General features: G+C 38.4%; 1 protein-coding gene across 2 annotated transcripts in view; it reads left to right on the top strand.

Annotated features, from left to right (window-relative positions):
* Positions 1 to 19,697, top strand: part of Tbc1d19 (TBC1 domain family member 19) — a 94,339-nt gene that overhangs the window by 22,691 nt on the left and 51,951 nt on the right. The window contains exons 2-11 of one of the 2 annotated variants that reach the window (XM_034509038.2): positions 4,715 to 4,787; positions 5,739 to 5,784; positions 8,186 to 8,261; positions 10,776 to 10,850; positions 12,211 to 12,274; positions 13,956 to 14,002; positions 14,161 to 14,271; positions 17,180 to 17,252; positions 18,000 to 18,038; positions 19,472 to 19,584. In XM_034509038.2, coding sequence (XP_034364929.1) covers positions 4,715 to 4,787; positions 5,739 to 5,784; positions 8,186 to 8,261; positions 10,776 to 10,850; positions 12,211 to 12,274; positions 13,956 to 14,002; positions 14,161 to 14,271; positions 17,180 to 17,252; positions 18,000 to 18,038; positions 19,472 to 19,584 — 717 coding nt within the window. The remainder of the gene's footprint in view (positions 1 to 4,714; positions 4,788 to 5,738; positions 5,785 to 8,185; positions 8,262 to 10,775; positions 10,851 to 12,210; positions 12,275 to 13,955; positions 14,003 to 14,160; positions 14,272 to 17,179; positions 17,253 to 17,999; positions 18,039 to 19,471; positions 19,585 to 19,697) is intronic. The other variant, XM_034509039.2, reaches the window with a different exon arrangement.

The following is a 19,697-nucleotide window of genomic DNA, read 5'->3' on the forward strand; positions in this document are numbered from 1 at the left end:
ATAGTGAAGATGTTTAGAAAGAATAACAAGCTTTTCCTTCAAATTCTTTAAATTGTACTCTATGAAATCATTTCCAAATACAGACCAAGGAAGAAGAAAAAAAAAACAAAACAAAAGCAGTTAAATTTCCATTTGTCTCCGTCATTGTGAATAATGAGCCGGAGGTTTTACAGCTTTTAAAATAAAATACTTCTGGGGATAATGGACTGGAAATTACTCTGCTCAGTTAAAAATAATTTTATGAAGTTCCTTATTTATTTTGAGATAAAATTGACTAAAAAAAGATAGAACATGGTTCTGGTAATATAATTTTGTCAAGCAGCAATTAATGCCAGAGTACTAGATAGGATGCAGAATGGATACCCGGCCTTGTCCATCTGTTGGTAGTCTAGTCAGAAGGATAAATGAGATGAGACCTTTATTGTAGTCTCTGTGTTGTCTGTCACAGAGTTCATAGTGTTCTCTCTTTATTAGGGGAGCTGGAAGGAGGGGTTTGGAAGTTACTATTTTGTGATTTGTGATGTATTTGTGATGAGGGAGCATCTGCTTCTAAGGAAATGACACAAATGAAGGCTTGAAGCCCTAAAGGGATTTTCAGCTGTGGGAGCATAGGATACTCTGATGAGTGTGTACCATGGTGAGAAACCGAGAGCATCTTCAGCTTGGTCAGGCAGCACCAGCAGCAGATCTGTAGGGATAAAGTAGATTTACACTGTAAAGGGCTACATATACCTGTTGAAAATTTCAGGCTCCTTTGTATGTCTGCAGAGTCACAGCCAGGACAGACTTATATTTTAGAAAGAAAGCACTAGAAGGCAATTGGAAAAGAAGGATGTTGGTCCTTTCATTCTTTCAATAAACATTTATTATGTATCTGTTTTGTGAAAGTAACTCTTTTAGGCACAAAGATAGCTGCTGTAGTGGAGTTTGCTATTAGACGATGAGACATATAATTTACCAACCAATACAGTAGAGAGTCAGTTGATAGTGAATGCTAAGAAAGAAGTAAAGCCGCTTGGGCATGCCAGGTGAGGAGTGACTGAGTATGGGTGTGTCAAGTTCAGAAGCTATGGCAGTTAAGTAAGACCAGGAGGACTGAGCTCTGGAGCGCTCATGCTTAAGAGCACTTACTCCTTCAGAGGACCTAAATTTGGTTCCCAGCACTGGCCTTGCGTGCTCACCGATGTCAGTAATTCCAGTGTTGGGGGATCTGACACCCTCTCCTTGCATAAATTTTAAAAGAAAACAAAAAGAGGACTAGATTAAAAGTAAGGCCTTAGAATGGAGAAAATGAGTCTATTGGAAAATGTGTTTTTCTTCTTTTTCATTTTTGAAGCTTTTCTGTACAGATGACCAGTCTGTAATGCATTGTTTCAAGGTGAATGATCTTTGTAATTCCCATCATGGGAGTGAGTTGGCTACCACAGACAAACACCTCCACGTGCCACATTAAAACTGCAGATCATTTTCTCCCTGGTCACTTGAATTTATGCTAATCAACTTCCTGTATATGTATATCTCTTAGTGTACTAGTCAGGTTTCTCTAGAGTCACAGAACTTATGGAATGCCTCTATATATTAAGGGAATTTGTTTTGCTGAGTTACAGTCTTGGGTCCAACTAACCCAACAATGGGCAGCTCTGGATGGGAAGTCCAAGAATCTAGTAGTTGCTCACTCCAGTGAGGCTGGTTGTTTCAGCTGTCTTCTGTAGAAGTAGGTTCCAACACATGTGCTGGAAAGTAAATGGAGGCAGGTGAGACAAGAGAATCTCCCTTCTTCCAGTGTCCTTATGTAAGTCTCCAGCAGAAGGTGTGGCCCAGATTAAAGGTGTGTACCATCAAACCTAGATCTGGGACTTGTTTTGTCCTAGGCTCACCTTGCCTTAGTCTCCTGGGATTAAAGGCATGTACTACCTTGCCTGGGCCTAAGCTTTTCATGGCCACAGTGACTCAAGATCTCCATGCCAAGATACAGGTCAGAAACTTGCGTCTTCCTGCCTCAAGATCTGGACACAGGTGAGCCCTCCAATTCTAGATTGTAGTTCATTCCAAATATAGTCAAGCTGACAACCAGGAATAGCCATTACACTTAGTATAGCTTAGTCTTGCCAACTTAAAATGCCTTCTAGTATTTTAAAATATAGGTTTATTTATTTATGTGTGTGTTATATATGTATATGTGTATATACATAGTCATGTGTGTATGCTCATGTATGTATGCTCAGGTACACGTGCATAAGTGTTTGTGTGTATGTGGCTGCCAGAGGTTGATGCTGGGTGTCTTCCCCAATCACTCTTCACTTTTTATTTTAAACTAAAACGGTCTTTCACATGAACCAAGACCTTTGGCTACTCTAGTGAGCTAGCTTGCTCTGGGATCCCTTGTCTTTGTCTTACAGGTTCTAGGAATATGAGCAGACCACCATATCTGCCTAGCATTTTATGTTAGTTGTGAGGATGCCATGTCTGGTCCTCACATTCTCACAGCAAGCACTTTATTCGTTGAATCTTCTTTCCAACCTTCCTTCCTTCTTTTTAAAAAGAACGCTTCCTCAGCTAAAGGCCGGGCTGTTTATTTTAGTGTTTCACATAGCCTGGACTTGACTGGCTGGAAACCCCTAGTGCAGCTCACCATGTTCTATCTTTTATGTGTTTTGTCAGCTGGGCCCCAGGCTCACTGGACTTGGGTGTCAACTTTTGGCATAGCTGTTGGTAGTAGAGTGTTCTTTCATTGACTAGCACATACTGTCTAAGTATCTCTTCTGCAGACTTAATAACGTGTCTGCTCAATGCCTAGAGCCAGCAATTCATTGAGGTTCTAACTGGATCTGTTTTAGTTTTAGCTGTAATGTTTTAATTTTTATGTGTACAGATGTTTTACCTTAATGTATATTTATGTACCACATATATCCTGGTGCCAATGGAGGCTAGAGGGTATTGAAACCCCTTCAAGTGGAGTTAAGGACAGTTGTGAACAGCCATGTGGGTGCTGACAACTGAACTCAGATCTTTTGTAAGATCAGCAAGTGTCATTAGACTATTACTCTAGCCCGCAGGCTGAACTACTTAGAGAAATTAAACATCTCCTTTGTACCGTTTGCTTTCTCACTCAAGACAGGACAGAAAGGCAGGATAAATGTGTTTTGTTTTTTTTTTTTTTTTTTACTTACCAGTTTTCAAGGTAATAAGTTATTTCCCCAACATCTACAATTTGGTTACCCGTGTTTTCACTGTATGTATTCTTATTAGAAAAAGGAGCCCCAGTTGGCTGTACCATTCTAGTTTCCTTACATCTCACACTGGAGTAGGCCAAACCACTCCAGACTTTAGGTCCTGCTTCACAGCAGGCTCCTTAACTGTTCCAGAGCATAGTTGTGGGCTAGTTGGGGTTTTTTTTTTTTTTTTTTTTTTTTCCTAACACATGACAGGTACCCTTGATCACTTGGTTTCTTTGCATATGGGTGCTAACATTGAACAGATCTCCCTGTTGATAAGTGGTCAGAGCCAGTTGCATTTTGGGTTTATGGTAGATATCACCTAGTTTTCCTATAAATATTTTTCCTGGAATTTCGGTTTTGGTATTAGTTGGTCTGTTTTTATGTGATAATAAAGGAGATTAAAAAAAAAAAAAAAGCCTCCGGCTAGAGATGACTCGGCAGTTAAGAATGTGTATTATACTTGAGAGAACCCAAATTTGGTCCCAACATCCATGTTGGGCAGCTCACAACTTCCGATAATTCCAGCTCCAGGCACATCTGATGCCTATGGCTTCCACAGGCACCTGCGTTTGTCTACACATATACCTGCACAGAAAGGCATATATCCACATAATAAAAAATAAAAATAAATAAAAATTAAAATGTTCATGGTCACCTCTTTGCAGGAAGAGGTTGAGCCACAGAGATGCTAAAGTGTAGTTAAAAATTAGTAAATGTGAAATTTCTCACCTGGAAGATCAAATGGGTGGCGGCGGTTTCCTTGCAGAAGATTTAAAGCTTGAGGAAAGGAGCAAGGTAGATGGGGAATGAAAGCAATCTTTGATTTCGTAGGTTTAAAGTGAGCATAAAGTACCATGGGGTAATAGAAATGGCTTGTTAAGAACTGTTTCTAGAGTTTCCCAGACAGAGCTGTGTCATGAAACCCCAACACATTGAGATGAACAAATCCATCACAAGCAGAGAAAATTTACGTTATTTATGGCAAAAACTGCAGTATGGAATGCAAAGCTTTTATTTAAAGATGGAAGAGACCTTATAATAAATGTCAACGAGTAGGGATTTTATCTACTTTTAATAATAGGCACATCACATGTATATTGAGCAGCAATCCAAACTGGAAGCCACTCTCCAGACATGCATTCCATCAGCAGATCTTTGTCCAGGTGTGGCTGCCTGCCGTGGACTTTGGATGCAGTGTGAGAATAGATGGCCGGAATGTGAGCATGTTTCTACGTGGACCGTAGCTAAGCATGTTAAGTATTTGTAAGCTACATGCTGTTGGATTTTGAGTACGTTAGAGTGCTATCATGAAGGTAAGTGAGGAGGCCGTCTCTGTGGGAAGCCAGTTCAGGCAGGTTTAAGCTGCTATAGCTTCCTAGTGCATTTAAAAAAAAAATCAGGTATTTCTTTGTACAAATTTGTTAGCATTACATATGAACTCAAATGACATAACTTTTTACTTCTGTTTTCTCTTTTCCTTTTTTTCAAAACTCTAGGCCTGTCTTCAGAGACCCGAGATCAGACTTGAATCACTCAAAGAAGATATTAAGGAATTCTTTAAAATATCAGGTTTGTAAAGTCCCCCTTTATCTTTAACCATCCTCAGACTTCCAGCTACTTCAGAAATGATGTAACTTGGCCTTCTGCTTGGAGAGGATTAGAATGCACATGTTGTAGTGGAACTGCCAACACAGAGGACACTGTAGAAGAGACTGCTTCACATTAGTCACTTGTTTTCTTCCTAGTCAGAATTGTCCCAAGAATAGGAAATATACTCTTATTTAAGTAGCTTGTATTCTCTTTCTACATTATTTTTCTCTGCTTTCAAAACAATAGCAAACAAACAAACAAACAAACTCAGAAACAAAAAGAAAAAGAATCTTAATTTTTGGACAAGAAGGGATAATGTGCTGCCAGCACTTGCATGTGGGAGCTGAGACACTGCATGGTCGATCCTCAGAATAGTGTGTGTTTGTTGGCCAGGAGTGTGATGACTCGCCATTGAACCTGGTTCTTGTGTTCTTTCTCTGGTATGGACCTGACTGTCTATTTTTCTTGTTGCTGACACACGCATCATAGTGTCAGTTCAAAGACATTGGCACTCATTTAAAACTTGGAGTGGAAGAAGGCATTACTCTTAACTCAAGAGAACAATTCAGTAGTTTTACTTAGCAGCTAATGGTTAGCAAAATTCTTTCACGAATACTCATGATGCCAACATTTTAGTGAGCTAAATTTTAAGTTTAGGCTAGAAAAATAGCTCAGTAGTTAAGATTACTGATTGCTCTTGTAAGGGTCTCTGGTTCAGTTCCCAGCACCCACATGGCAGCCTACAACAACCTCTAATTTTAGTTACAGAGCATCTGATGCCCTCTTCTGACATTCACAAGTTCATGCATGAATTTTGGTATGTATATATACATTTAGGCACATTCACATAAAATAATAAAGTTAAGCTATAAAAATTACTATGTTGCATGTTTAAGAAACTAATACTTATTTTTTAAAACTTAAAAACAGGTTGGGAGAAGAAACTTCAGAATGCTGTTTATAGTGAACTGAATGTGTGAGTTTTTTCCCATTTATTTTGAGATACTATTTTGTTCAACTATACTTAACTTTGTAAGTAATAAAATTATTGTTGCTGTTTATATGTATACTCTCATTAGAATACTTATAGAATTTCAAGCAAGTTAATGTCACAAATCACTGGCATCTAGTCTGAGAGTGAGTAATACATAGGTGAGACTTTTCTATATTACCAGCTTTGTATATTGAGAATGTATTCATCTAAGGTAATTAGGTAATGGGATAGTTCTCATAATACTTACATTCTTCTTACTGTTGAATTTAAAACATTATACTTTTTTTTGTCATTACAAACTGACCATTCTAAAAATGATTTCTTTTTCTTTGCAAGATTATTATTGTTACTAAAAACCTAATGTTTTTATTTATCTTGATTTTTCATCAGTGCTTATTAAAGTATATAGAAATTTGCTCTCAAAACTATAGCTCCAGAATGTTAGCTTGGTGGTTTATTAAATACCTCATTATTCATCCATCATTCATGGAGTGTTCCCTCTGTACCAGTGGGATGAGAAGCAAACAGGGTGTGGAGTAGAAAACTAAGCACACATCCTGCCCTCATGACATGTATAAAAAGGCCAAAGGAGTTTCTGTGTCTGCTGTTCTGTTTTACCACTTGGTCTGTCTCTAGCATGCTATAGTTTCTAACACTCTATTTCCCTCCGTGTAAGCTATCTAACTAGGAACTGAGATACCCTCGTTTAACTGAACTGCTTCTGAAGTAGTCTCACATGAAGACCTGTAGATTTATACTTTAGATATACAATTAGGTACTTATCTATTGTTGTGAAGAAACTCCACACCAAGGCAACTTGTAAAAGAAATCATTTAATTAGGGGATTACTTACTGTTTCCGAGGGTGAGTTCATGACCATCTTGGTGGGGAGCAAGACAGCAGGTGGACTGGCATAGTGCTGGAGTAGTAGTTGAGAGCTTATACCTGAAACGTAAGGCCAGGATGGAGAGTAAGGGGGAGAAAGAAAGAGAGGGGAGAGGCTGAGCTTGGTGTGGGCTTTTGAACCCTCAAAACATAACCCCCAGTGAAGCCCCTTTTCTAACAAGACTTCATTTCTTAATCCTTTACAAATAGTTCCAAAAACTAGGAACCCAATTTTCAAATAAATGAGTCAGTGGAAGCTATTCTCATTCAAACCACCACACACATTTTTAAAGTTAGATTTTAGTGTTTTGCCTATTACCATCTTCCAAGCTGGTTCATGACTTCTCAGATAACATCAGACATAAGTGCTATCTATTACTGAAATTGACTATAACCATGTCATTGGTAATTTTGGCTACCAAAGAAATAGATGTTTGTCATGACAAGTAAAAATATTATTTCACAGATTGTAGTAGAGATACCTGTTGTGTATTATTCCCAATTCTGGCTTTTCAATCTGAGGTTTTACTAACAACTTCTATTTTGGTGATCTGATATGTTTCTGAAAATAGTTTTGTATGGCAAATGGTGGCTTTGTATTTGATGACAAAGCCCCTATCTTTCATTCATTCTCATATCTTTAATATCCTACACAATGCAACTGAGAATCTCTTTTAATAGCTAGTTGAGAGTTTTATGGGAGCTCATTAATACTGCTTTTCTTTTTACTTGGGTTCTGAACCAAAGAAGAAAAATGATAAAACAGAAAGGGAAGTAAGTGCTCAATATCAGACTTTTGTCACTGAGAAAGACTAGGTAGACACATGTGTGTGCACACACACAAGTTCACATACATGTAAAGATACGCAGAGTTGTTTTTTAAGATTAAATAAAGGCCATAGTTCATAGTGAGAGTACAGGGAATCACTAACCTGAACCCCAAGAGTAAATAGTCTTAAAAAATCTAGTCAAACAATTATTTAAGTGGTCTGCTGTGGTTTAAATGTCCCCTCCGAAGTTCATGGGTGAAATGTAATTGCCATTGTAATAATATTACCAACTAAGACCCTTGGGAGCCATTAGGGCATAAGAGCCTACCCTTACAGATGTTAGGACCTGGATGTTTGACTTCCTGGGCTCCAGAACTATAACCCAGTGCATTTCTATTCTTGACTTACTGCATTTTATCTGGGTGTGGTGGCACACCTATAATATCAGTGCTTGTGAGGCAGAGGCAAGACCAGTTGAACGATATTCTGGTCTGTATAGTGAGTTCCAGGCCAGCTGGGCTACCCAGTGAGACCCTGTGTGAAGTGCAGAACAAAACATTAACCCTTAGTAGGATTATATAATTAAAACTTTATAATTTTATTAGACCCTGTACATACAAATGAACTATTAATAGATACTCTATTTAGTTTGTAGCATCGACTTCTTACCAAGGTAATTCATTATTGAGAGCTCAGTATGCTACTTAGCTGCCTCTCTTTGCTTCTAGGTTTCCTTTGCCCAGTCATCCTTCTGCACCCCCTGAGCATCTCAAAGAACCGTTGGTGTACATGAGGAAAGCACAGGTTGGCCAGTGTTTGTTTTTGTCTTCTTGCATGCCAAGTAATGCAATGGATAGTATGTTTTCGTTGGCATAATATATATTATCTATCATATAAAGACTGAGTAAGGAACTTTTAAGTAATAATAATTCTTTTACACTCTGCCTTTTTATTTTTAGTAATCAAGGGTCATACTTATTTAACTGTGGTAACCTGGAAAACATTACATAGAAAGAAAGGGTCATGGTATGGTAATACCATGTATGGTAATACCATGTATGGTCATGGTATGGTAGTACCAAGTATGGTAATACTACCCTGAAGTTTGAAATAGGGTAAAGCCTTCTATAACCATCTGCTCCTTATGGCCTGTGAATTTAAAAGGATGAAATCTTGATGAACACCAATACAAAACAAAACAACAAAAAACCCCAAACAAACAAACAAATAAAAACCAAAAAACCAAACCCAAACAAACCAACAAATACCACCCCACAAACAACAACCCCTCTCTGCTCTTTGAAGCCAGTGTTACTGATACCATATTTAAAATAAATTTACTCTCCCAGCAGGCTGTCACTGCTAGTTGGCTGACAACAACAAAGAAACCAGTTTAAAAATTAAAAATAAAACAAGTTCAAAAACGAGAGGACATTAACAAGTAAGGTCAATGAGCCTGTCACCTGCTCCCATCTCCCTAGCTGTCCTTTACTGCGCACAGCCCTGACTACCCCTCTGGCACGACAGTGCTTCTGAACCTTCCTCTGAGTGCTGGAAGGGGCTGTAGGATCATCACAGGCAGAGATGGGGTTTTCCTCCCCAGCATGGCCTCAGAAATAGATTAGAAAATTTTTATTATAAAAATTTCAAATCATTCCTACAGAAATTCTGTGAACTCATTCATCCCTCTCCTCCTGGTCATGCCTTTGCTGCTGTAAAAAAAAACTATGCTCTGTCCTGTTGCCAGGTCCACTGTAGTATATGTTAGCAAGATTCTAACTTTTATTTTCATTAAGACCTCCTTCAAGCCGGGCAGTGGTGGTACATGCCTTTAATCCCAGCACTTGGGAGGCAGAGGCAGGGGGATTTCTGAGTTCGAGGCCAGCCTGGTCTACAGAGTGAGTTCCAGGACAGCCAGGGCTACACAGAGAAACCCTGTCTCAGTAAAAAAAAAAAAAAAAAAAGAAAGAAAGAAAAGAAAGAAAAGAAAGAAAAGAAAGAAAGAAAGAAAGAAAGAAAGAAAGAAAGAAAGAAAAAACCCTCCTTCAAATGAGATGATTATCTGGGTTAGGGTTTCCATTGTTGTGAAGAGGCACGATGACCAAGGCAACTCTCATAAAGGACAACATTTAGTTAGGGCTGGCTAACACTTTCAAAGGTTTGGCCCACTATCATCATGGTGAGAAGCATGTCAGCAGGCCAGCAGACATGGTGCTGGAGAAGGAGCTGAGTGTCCTGCATCTTGATCCAAAGACCACAAGGAGAAGATAACTTCCAGGCAGCTAGGAGGAGGGTCTTAAAGCCCATCCCCGAAGTGACACACTTCCTCCAACAAGGCTACGCCTACTCCAACAAGACCATACCTACTAATAGTGCCACTCCCTGGACTACTCATATTCAAACCACTACAATGTTGATGCAGTATAACAGAAACCATGGAGATTTTGAGGAAATACATAATATATTTATTCTTGTTGGTATCTCTAGAGTTTTCAGCTTTCCTACCAGTCAGGGTTCCATAGTTATATAAGTTTGAACATTAAATTAACTGGAATTTAAACATTTAAGATTTTATCCAGTGTAATTTAAACTTCCATGACTATGAAAGCCCATTTCTGTATAAAATACTTTGGGAACTACATTGGTACATTCAAAGAAAAGTGGTATCTGAAAAAACTAGTACAAGTATGGTGCTTGTATGTGGGCGAGTTTTGTTTTAAAGCAGTGCTAGTAGCACAGAGCTCTAATGTGACAGCAGCTTAGTACTTGACATGTGCTCACTTGTTAAGTACTCATGGAAACTGATGAAGTGATTCACTCTGCCCAACTTCACACAAGTGGTCCGTGGCAGACCTGGAACATGACCTGAGCATTATGCTCCAGGGTCCATGCTTCCTAGTGGAACTCATTTAGCCCTGACACACTGGTGGAAACTCAAAGTACACTATGTGTATGTCTACTGCTTCCGAAAATGACCTACAGGATGCCCTGCCAGTGCCTTAAAGGACTTCTTACTAAGCTCTAGTTCTCCAAAGTTCCCTTGCATCTCAACTGGACACCACTGGGGAAAAAGACTTTACTACATCCATTGGAGACTATCCAAACTACAGGGCCCATTTTACATTTACAGGGCTGCTAACATTACAGCACTCTGGATAGTGCCCTGTACACAGAGAGAAGTAATCAGTGTTTGTTGAGTGAAGTAAGGAGTGAGGATAACCTCAACCAGCTTTGCCATTTCTGTGAATATCATAGTAACTGTTTTTCTTATTAGGATAGATAATGAAAAACAATGATACATTGTTCCTTTTGTTTCAGGGAAGTTGGGAAAAAAGAATCCTGAAGAGTTTAAATAGTATGTGTACAGAACTGAGTATTCCATTAGCACGAAAGGTACATTTAAAATTTTCCTTTGAAATATTTTATTGTGAGTTAACTACTGAAAAATGTCATAAAGTTGAATAACTGTATAATAGGCATGATATTCTTCATTTAGTGGTGTGTCTTTTTAAATAAAAATCTGTAAGTGCCAATTATTTTTAATGTTTTATACACATTCTTTATATATTGAATGATTGTTATAATGAACATATGCTATAGCCTTCTCAGACATTTGGCTATTGTCTTAGTTACTTTTCTATTGCTGTGTAAGTTATGGAAGGAAGAGTTTATTTGGTGCTTACTGTTCCAGAGGGGTAGAGTCCATCCCTGTTATAGGCAGGAAGTTTGGCAGTGGGCAGGCATCATGACTGGAGCAGCAGCTGAGAGCACAAGCAGGAGTCAGAGAGCAAAGGGAATGGTACAACCCTTTGGATTCACAAAGCGCACCCCCAGCGACATACTTTGTTCAGTAAGGCTACACCTTTTAACCTCCCCAAATAGCACCACCAACGGAGGGACCAAGTATTCTAATACCCAAGACTGTAGGGGACATCTCACTCAAACCACCACAGCTGTAAAGAATGAGTATTCTTTAAAGATTTTAATGACATGTAGTCTTCGTACATTCTGAGTAAATGAGCTCCATAGCACTGCGCCTTTAAGTTCAAGATTACTGCAGCCTTGTAATCACATCGGCACTATGATGACATCTTCTAGTATCAATGTAATGAATTAAAGGAGTAATTGTTGTATCTCTGTAGCCCTTGGGTTCTAGTTAGATCTACTTCTTACTCCTGGAAGAAAAACCACCAGGAGTCTGTTCTAGATACTATAGCTATTCACAAGGAGGAGAGGAGGAGTTTTCTTCACTTTCTTCTCTGCTGTTACTTATTTTCACTGCTGAATAGATCCAGAGCATATACTTTGAATGAGAGCCAAGGAGAAGCCTCTGAAGCACTAACAGTGTAGTGTATAGAAAAACCTTAGATGAAAGCCTGTCTGAATGCATAGTGTGATATGATTCTGTCTTTCACATCAGAAGATAATGCTACTGAATCAGTCATATTCCCCCAGCCAATCTTGCCATGTATTACTGAGCTTGCTGATGAGGTAAGAGCTGTAGGATCTGGCCAAGGAGCAGTTCTTTGAGGGATTTACTGGCCAGTCTGATCTTGAACCTTCTCTTCCTAGACTCATTAGCATCATGTTCTAACTAAACCACTGAGACTAGCTATATTCCAATCATTGTAAAACTTACGTGTAATCCAAAGACGTTTTCAGTGTTTGATTGGTTTCCTGGATGCTCTAGTACCTTATTTAAACTTTTGAATAAGTTATTGATTTTTGAAACCTAATTAAAAACTTCTTTTAGAGACCAGTTGGAGAGCAGAAAGAACTTCTCAATAAGTGGAATGAAATGGGAACTGATGAGCCAGGTATGTGTAGGACTTCCTACAAGATTGAACTAAAATTACGTAAGACACAGCGACCTTCTACCTCCACTAATCCCCTGATGTCTGATATGTTGATTTCTGTTTTGCAGTGTAAGAATTTCCAATTTTAGGCTGTGTTTTCCATTACTTGGATAATATTAAATCATTTATCCGTTGTTTTCCAAATAGCATTTTAAAACATTTTTATAAAAGAGTAAATAATCTTTCTGTCACCTCTTCTGTGATGTTTGTTGAATGTTAGATATAAGAGTTTTGCTATAGATTTATCAACTGGGGAAAAGGTTGTAAAAAACAGAGGGCCAGGGTGTCTGCTGTGATATCATGTCTTCTGTATAGGACAGAGAAGCTATACCCACAAAATGACAACAACACAGTAGAGTAGCCTAAACAAGACCCGAATAAGGACCAGCTGATATGCCAACATTGACAGGGAAGAGCTCATGAAAGTCCCACTCCTAGATGGCTACAGATGGTTAATGTCTGCAGAGAGCAGAGAGATCAGCCTTCCTTAGGGATACCCGTAAGCAGTTATCCAACACCAAGTGTCCAGCCCTAAAACATATGCTTACGAGCAACACCAAATGGACTTGGTTGTATTTATAGACTTAGGGGAATGCAACAATAATAATTAAAGAAAAAATGAAGGAGTTAGAGAGAAGACTGAAGGAGCTGAAGGGGTTTGTGGCCCCATGAGGAGAGCAACAATACCAACCAACCAGAGCTCCCCAGGTCTAAATTACCAGCCTGAGAGCACATAAGGAGGGACCCATGGCTCTAGCTGTATATGTAAGGGAGGATGACTTTATTGGGCATAGGTGAGAGAGGAAGTTCTTGGTCCTGTGAAGGCTGGATTCCCCAGTGTGAGGCAATTCAAGGGCAGGGAGGTGGGAGTGGGGTGGGTGGGTAGGTGGGAGCACACCCTCATCGAAGCAGGAGGAGAAGAGATGGGATGGGGGTCTCTGAGGGGGAATGGGGAAAGGGGATAACATTTGATATGTAAATAAATAAAATATCCAATAAAAATTAAAAAATAATTAAAGAAAAACATTTAAACTATTCATTTAACAGATTCTCAAGACTTACTTTTAGTTAACGTAGAAATTCTGTAAGCTTAATTATGTTGAGATGCTGAGGAAAGATTGGCTAATGAAAAAATAAATTTCAAGAATTTAAAGTGTTTTTAAATTGTATTTTGTCTTTAAATTTAATGCACAGTCAGCTTTATAAACATAACGAGTAACAACTGTATATCATAGATACCTATAGTCATTTGAACAGATGCACACATCACTGCCCTCCTCTGGGCCCCCACTGCTAAAGCTAGTCTGGGAACAATAATAGGAAATGGTACAACTGAAGTCAGAAAAGTTTAACCAAGGTAGAGGAATTCACCAAGAATGCATTATTTGTACTCTAAGTACTTTGAAATTCTCATACAGAATCTTTATAAGAAACGCTGAAGGTCTTCTATAATTTGTTGTTTAAATTTTCAAAGACAGGGTTTTTATTTCTGTGTTCCCAGTGTCTCATATACTATGCAACAAATAGTCAATACTCTATAATTCTATGATTCTTCTCTGTAGAAACACAGGAAAGTGACATTAATATTTATTGATCATTTCATATATTATCTGAAATTTTGTTTTACTCTGACTCATTCTAGATTTAAGCCTTTTTCGACCTGTTTATGCACCTAAGGACTTTCTTGAGGTATGTTCTATTGGGTATATATGCAGATATGATGGGTGTAATTGAAGAGCTGTGCATGACCCCAAATGGCCTTTTAACCTGAGGTGATACAGAATTATCATGTTTGGTAAGGGAAAACATATAAAGAAACTAACCAGGCTTGTTGTTTATTTTTAAAGGTATTAATTAATCTCCGCAACCCAAATTATGAAAATGGTGATTCTCTTAGTTTTAGGACTCATTTGGGTTTAATCCAAGTTCCTCTGAAAGTAAAAGACATTCCTGAATTGGTAAGTATAGACATTGAAGACTAAATTAATGTGTATTAGAAGATAACCACTAGAAAAATATTTTAGTGCAACATATATCTATTATAATCAGAATCATGGATGCATTAAATAAATCACTAATGTGACATCCTTTTTGTTGAAAATATGTACATAGAAAGAGCAAGTTTATATGTGTAAGTCAAATAAGCTTACATTGGCCTACAAATGTTTTGCCCATTCCAGTAAAGAACAAATATTTATGAGGCTGTTTGCAGGGATCTGGCATGTGATGTGTGGTTATAAATAAGATTGAGGGACTGAAGTGATGGCTTAGTGGCAAGAGCACTGGCTGCTCTTTCAGAGGTCCTGAGTTCAATTCCCAGCATCCATATGGTGGCTCATAAACAGTTGTAAAGAGATCTGGTGCCCTTTTCTGGCCTGCATGCACACATGCTGTATTCATAATAAATACATTTAAAAAAAATGATTGGAACAAATCATAAGATTGATAAAAGGTTGTTTAAGAAAGTACATGTTATTTAGTGTAACCAACTTCCCTGGAGCCCAGAACATGGTGAGACACTGAGAGAAACTGCCTTTGCTCTGGAACACAGTGAGGCCTTCATTTTAAAATGAAACTGAGGAGATTTCCTGATGGTGGAATGAAGTTGCCATTACTCCCTTGGTTACTCATTCCACTTGTAGGTGTTGTAGATGTTTAAGGTTAGACTTAGGATGACACAGAAGAGAATGACCACAGCTTGGCCCCATATTAACTTAGATTTATAGAATGACATAAGAGAGAAAACATACATGCCCATGTTCCAGCACTGGTGTCAGAAGTGTATTCTCCTGGTAGTCTTGTGCTCTGGCTGTGATTTGGAAACAGTGTGCTTTGGGTCCTGGCGGAGTCTTTCTTTGTAAATTTTTTCTCTTCATTGCCATTTCTGAAAATTCTCCTCGTTGGTTAGAGTAGTATTTGTTGAGCAAAATAGCAATTACATGTTCTGCCATAGGCCTATGATCTCCCATCTATTGACAGGGAGTATAGTCCCATGCATGATATTCTCTCTTGTGGAGCAGGCCTCAGATCTAATCATATAGTAGTTAGTTACACCATAACAGTCATGTCTGTATTGCACCAGTGGGCACATCTTTCCTCTAGGTCAATATTGTAGCATGCGGGAATATGGGTACTCTTCATCTGTAGTCATTAGCACTACTTCCCGCCATCCTTATACTGTATCAGGAGGATTCTGACTCAGAATGATTGGTTTATGTAGACTCTTCTGTGTTACAATTAAACTTTGTGAAATGGAGATCTACTAACTCTAAAGAGAGGTTGTGACTAATTTAGTGGAGTAGCCAGATGGGACTAGACACTGTTAGTTCAGTGTTTGCCAGGGTCAGCGCTTTGATATGTACTGTGGAGTGCAAGACAAAGAGATAGTCCTCATCTTCAAAAGACTGCAGGATATGGGGATGGGCAGGGAAAGGGCAGTTTTACTATCCGGGGAGTGTTTAGGTTGAGGCTGAGAAGAGGTAATATATTGGAGTTCCTGTTGTCAGTCTGGATTAGCATGGAAGTCTTCTGAGGATGCATATTCCGTATGATCAGTTTGGATGAAAATTGAGAGTTTGCTAATGTTGAATGAAAAATGGTCCAGGGCAATGGCATGGAAAGTGAAGATCCAGATCTCATACTGCACAAGTGAGACTCTCCAGTCTGTGTAATCAGAACCTAGTATTGTGTTTGTTGGCCCAGGGTGTGTGTTCTAGGGTCCAGATGAATGCTGTTCTCAAACTGAAGTGTATAATCATTGGCAATAATGAATAAGTGAAAGAAGAGTTATAAAATACATGGAAGGTTGTGGTGGAAATGGAAGAATCATGAAACTCAGTAATCTACATAATAGATGATTTTAAAAACTTGAAATTAATTCCATTTTAAAGGAGAAGGAAGTATGACTCACCAATCAGAATAGTTATAAAGCACTGAAGCAACTATTGATAGGAATATTTAATCTCTTGTAGAGTAAAATAATATGAGCAATTTGGGGTTTTTATGCTTACAAAATACAGATGTGATTTTTGTCCCAGGATATTACCAGAGACGAGAAGGAAGTCTTAGGAGTAAATCAAATTCATCCTATTTTAGCTGGGCACTTAATAGTTCAATTTTGCTAAAAAAATGGATTTGTTTTGGATATTTGTGATGTTTGGTTTGTTAACATCAGAGTAAGATGCCAAATCATAGAGGACACAGAAGTTTATGTTGGTAATTTCGGACACTGATGTTAGGTAAAATTGGTAGAATGATGTGAGTAAATGGCTCAGGGAAGGGAAGGGGAAGGGGTAGAGAGACGGAAGGAGGGAGGGGAGGCTGTGCCTTTGCTTTCTTGCTCTCATGTTTTAGGAAAGGCTAAAACATTAATGTATCTTATATTAATATATCTAGAAGGATCAGTGTCGTCTCTTCTGATGTGATTTGTATGTTAACAAAGAAGGCAAAATCAAGAAAATATTTTTTTAAGAAGTCAGTGCCAACATTCCTACTAACCAAAAAGTTCAAAATAAAGAGGTGTTTAGACAGGAAAACGTGATGGAAAGGGAAATATTACCAAAGGTCCTGTACCAGAAAAGTACTGTGTGTATGTATTTCTTTTCTCATTGTGTATGCTAAGTTTTCCTAAATGCTATCACTTTTCTAGTTATATTTATATCATGTGAATATAATGCATAGCCATATCTGCAGTACACTGTTATAATGTTTAGAGTCTGTTACTGTTCTTTTGTTTCTTAGATAATTGAATGAAACAGTGATTCATTTTTACATGTGTTTTTTAACATGTTGATATTTAGGTATGAATAACCTTTTCACATGCACCAGGGCCAGATGTGTACTAATTCTCCATATGTTATTTTTCAGAAAGAATGCTTTGTAGAACTTGGCTTAAGCACAGGACAACTGGGTATAGATGATTCTACACAAGTGCCTCCTGGTTAGTATTTCCTGTGTGACATTTAATTAGTGACAAGTGATAGCTTCCAAGTATACAAGCCATCTCTATGCAGATCAGTGGATTACAAAGTAGACACACTGTGTGACCTCCAACCCAGTCAAAAAATAGCATATCACAACAGCTTATGCTACCCTATACCCACAGAGTCAGAATTTATATACCCACAGAGTCAGAATTTGGTATAATAATAATAGGTGGTTATGAGCAGCCCCACATGGACGCTGTGATCAGATCTCAAGTCCTCTTGAGTAAGCAGCAACACTCTTTAACCCTGAGCCAGCTCTCCAGCCCCTGAATGATATTAACAATGGTTTCTTCTTTCTGAATGTTCAGAAATGGTTTTTTGTACGAGAATATATTCTGTTTTAACAAAAGTAACAATTTACCCATTTTTGCCCCCCAATTAAATGTGTGAGCCCATTTTAACAACTTAGGAAAGATATCTATAGGCTGTTCTAGCTTTCAGAGCCAGGCGTGGTAGTGTGCCTTGAAGCCTAGCCCTTAGAAGGCTGAGGCAGCAGGGTTGTGCGCTGGAGGCCACCTCAGGCTACATCACTGAGATTAAGACCAGCTGGCACAGCAAGACTCTGTGCCAAATAAGCACACAAATTCTTACTTTTTTTTACATAGTTATCCAATTTCTAAAATAATTAAAAGTATTAGTACATTATTCTAAATGTAGTTGATCATGTTTGTGTCTAATGTATTTTCTTTTAATATTTTTAGAACTTTTTGAAAATGAGCATGTACGTATTGGGCAGAAAGGTAAGTTTAGTCAGATTTATTAAAATCTATAAAAAATGAGACACCTAGGTAACTTCTGATGAAATAAGCTCGGTTTAGATTTATTCTTTGTAAAGTGAAGCACTGGAGAGTTATAATATTTAGCTGAGCAGGTAATAGAAATCTTTTTTTTAGAAGCAAAATGCAGCGTATTAGCTGTCTCAGTAAATGTAAGTTAAGCACATAGCTGGCTCGATGAACAGGAAATGCAGACCAACATTTGTCAGCTTCATGAGAGTGGAGCACTCTGCAGCAGAATTTCATCTCACAATCAAGGAAGCAGCCTCCTCTTTGATGCACCCACACACCTCTCATTAGCGCTAATGAGGGCATGCTCTGGCATCAGGAGTGGATGGAGCTCGGAAGTCCCACTGACAGCTCACAATAATAAGGCTTAATAAGTGTAGCAGGTCTCCATATCCTGGGGAACAATTGCCCATCTTTTGGGCGCTCTTTTTCTTGTTTCTATAATCTTTTATTGTCTTTGGGGTGCAAACAAAGCTTTGTGTCAGACTGAACTGTTTATGACAATTACTGTCATGTACCAGTGTCCCTACATGAATATGTCAAAGTCATGCTAATTTCAAAGACCTCTTTTGTAGGCTAGGTCTCTTTCATTAGACATTCAGACACCCAGCTTCCTTTTACATTATTATGCTGGTTTTGTCTCTTTTCTTCCTGTCATTTTCATTTAGTAGAAAATTTCTGTTTCCCTGTAAAAGGAAACAAGAAAATGATGCTGTTAGATGAATACTGCCTGTGTAGTATGTCTCACTTTTTTTTTTATCTGCTTTTATTTTGGCTTTTTATTTTCATGTTGAGTAGCTCATATTTTAATTAAAGAAAGTAAAAATGAAAGCAAACTAATACTTTACTGATTTTTTTTAAAAAATATGGGTGGTACTTTTTATGGATAATTTTGTTGATAGTTTATTAGTCTTTGTTTTGCATTTCTTTTCCAATTTTTTTTTTTTTAATTTTTGCAAAGCTAAGGAGTCCTTTGGTAGACTGGGTGTCTTACCATTCTTACATTGTTCTTGGGCAGGATCCTGCTTGTACAGTGCTCCTTCTAAGTCATGGAAGCTCCATGACGAGGTAGCATATATTTATGAAAAGCACAGGTTCTGAAGATGATGCTCTGCTTGGTCACAGAAGCCAGACATCAATCTCACTAGTAGTTGTACGTCTGTGGAGCTTGGGAAAGCACAATGAGGAGCTGGGGAGATCAAGACTTGAACCTGGGCAGGCTAGAGTAGAGCCATCTGGAAAGGCAGAGAGGAAGGAAGACAAAGATAGATGGGGTTTTGTCAGATGCAGAGGCTGAGGCTCTGCTTCCCAAAAGATTAATTATAAAGGTTTCCAAGATGCTCTTGCACTTTGAATTTTCTAACAGGATTATCATATACATTTGACAGTTCTAGCACAGCAGGATAGCGCTGCTGCCCAGCAGTACATCCGACAAGGAAGTCCCACAGCACTGAGAGCTGAGCTCTGGGCCCTCATTTTGAATATCTCCAGTCAGCCTGAGGTAAGGAGCAAAGAAGCTGGAGCAAACTTGAGTTGTTAGTTTGTTTTCTAAGTAAACTTTTACAATGCAGAACATCAGGTAAGTAGCTTGTTTTCATTTCCAGCATCAGTGTT

Source organism: Arvicanthis niloticus, chromosome 7 (genome assembly GCF_011762505.2).
Source record: "Arvicanthis niloticus isolate mArvNil1 chromosome 7, mArvNil1.pat.X, whole genome shotgun sequence".
In the NCBI taxonomy this organism is placed as follows: domain Eukaryota; kingdom Metazoa; phylum Chordata; class Mammalia; order Rodentia; family Muridae; genus Arvicanthis; species Arvicanthis niloticus.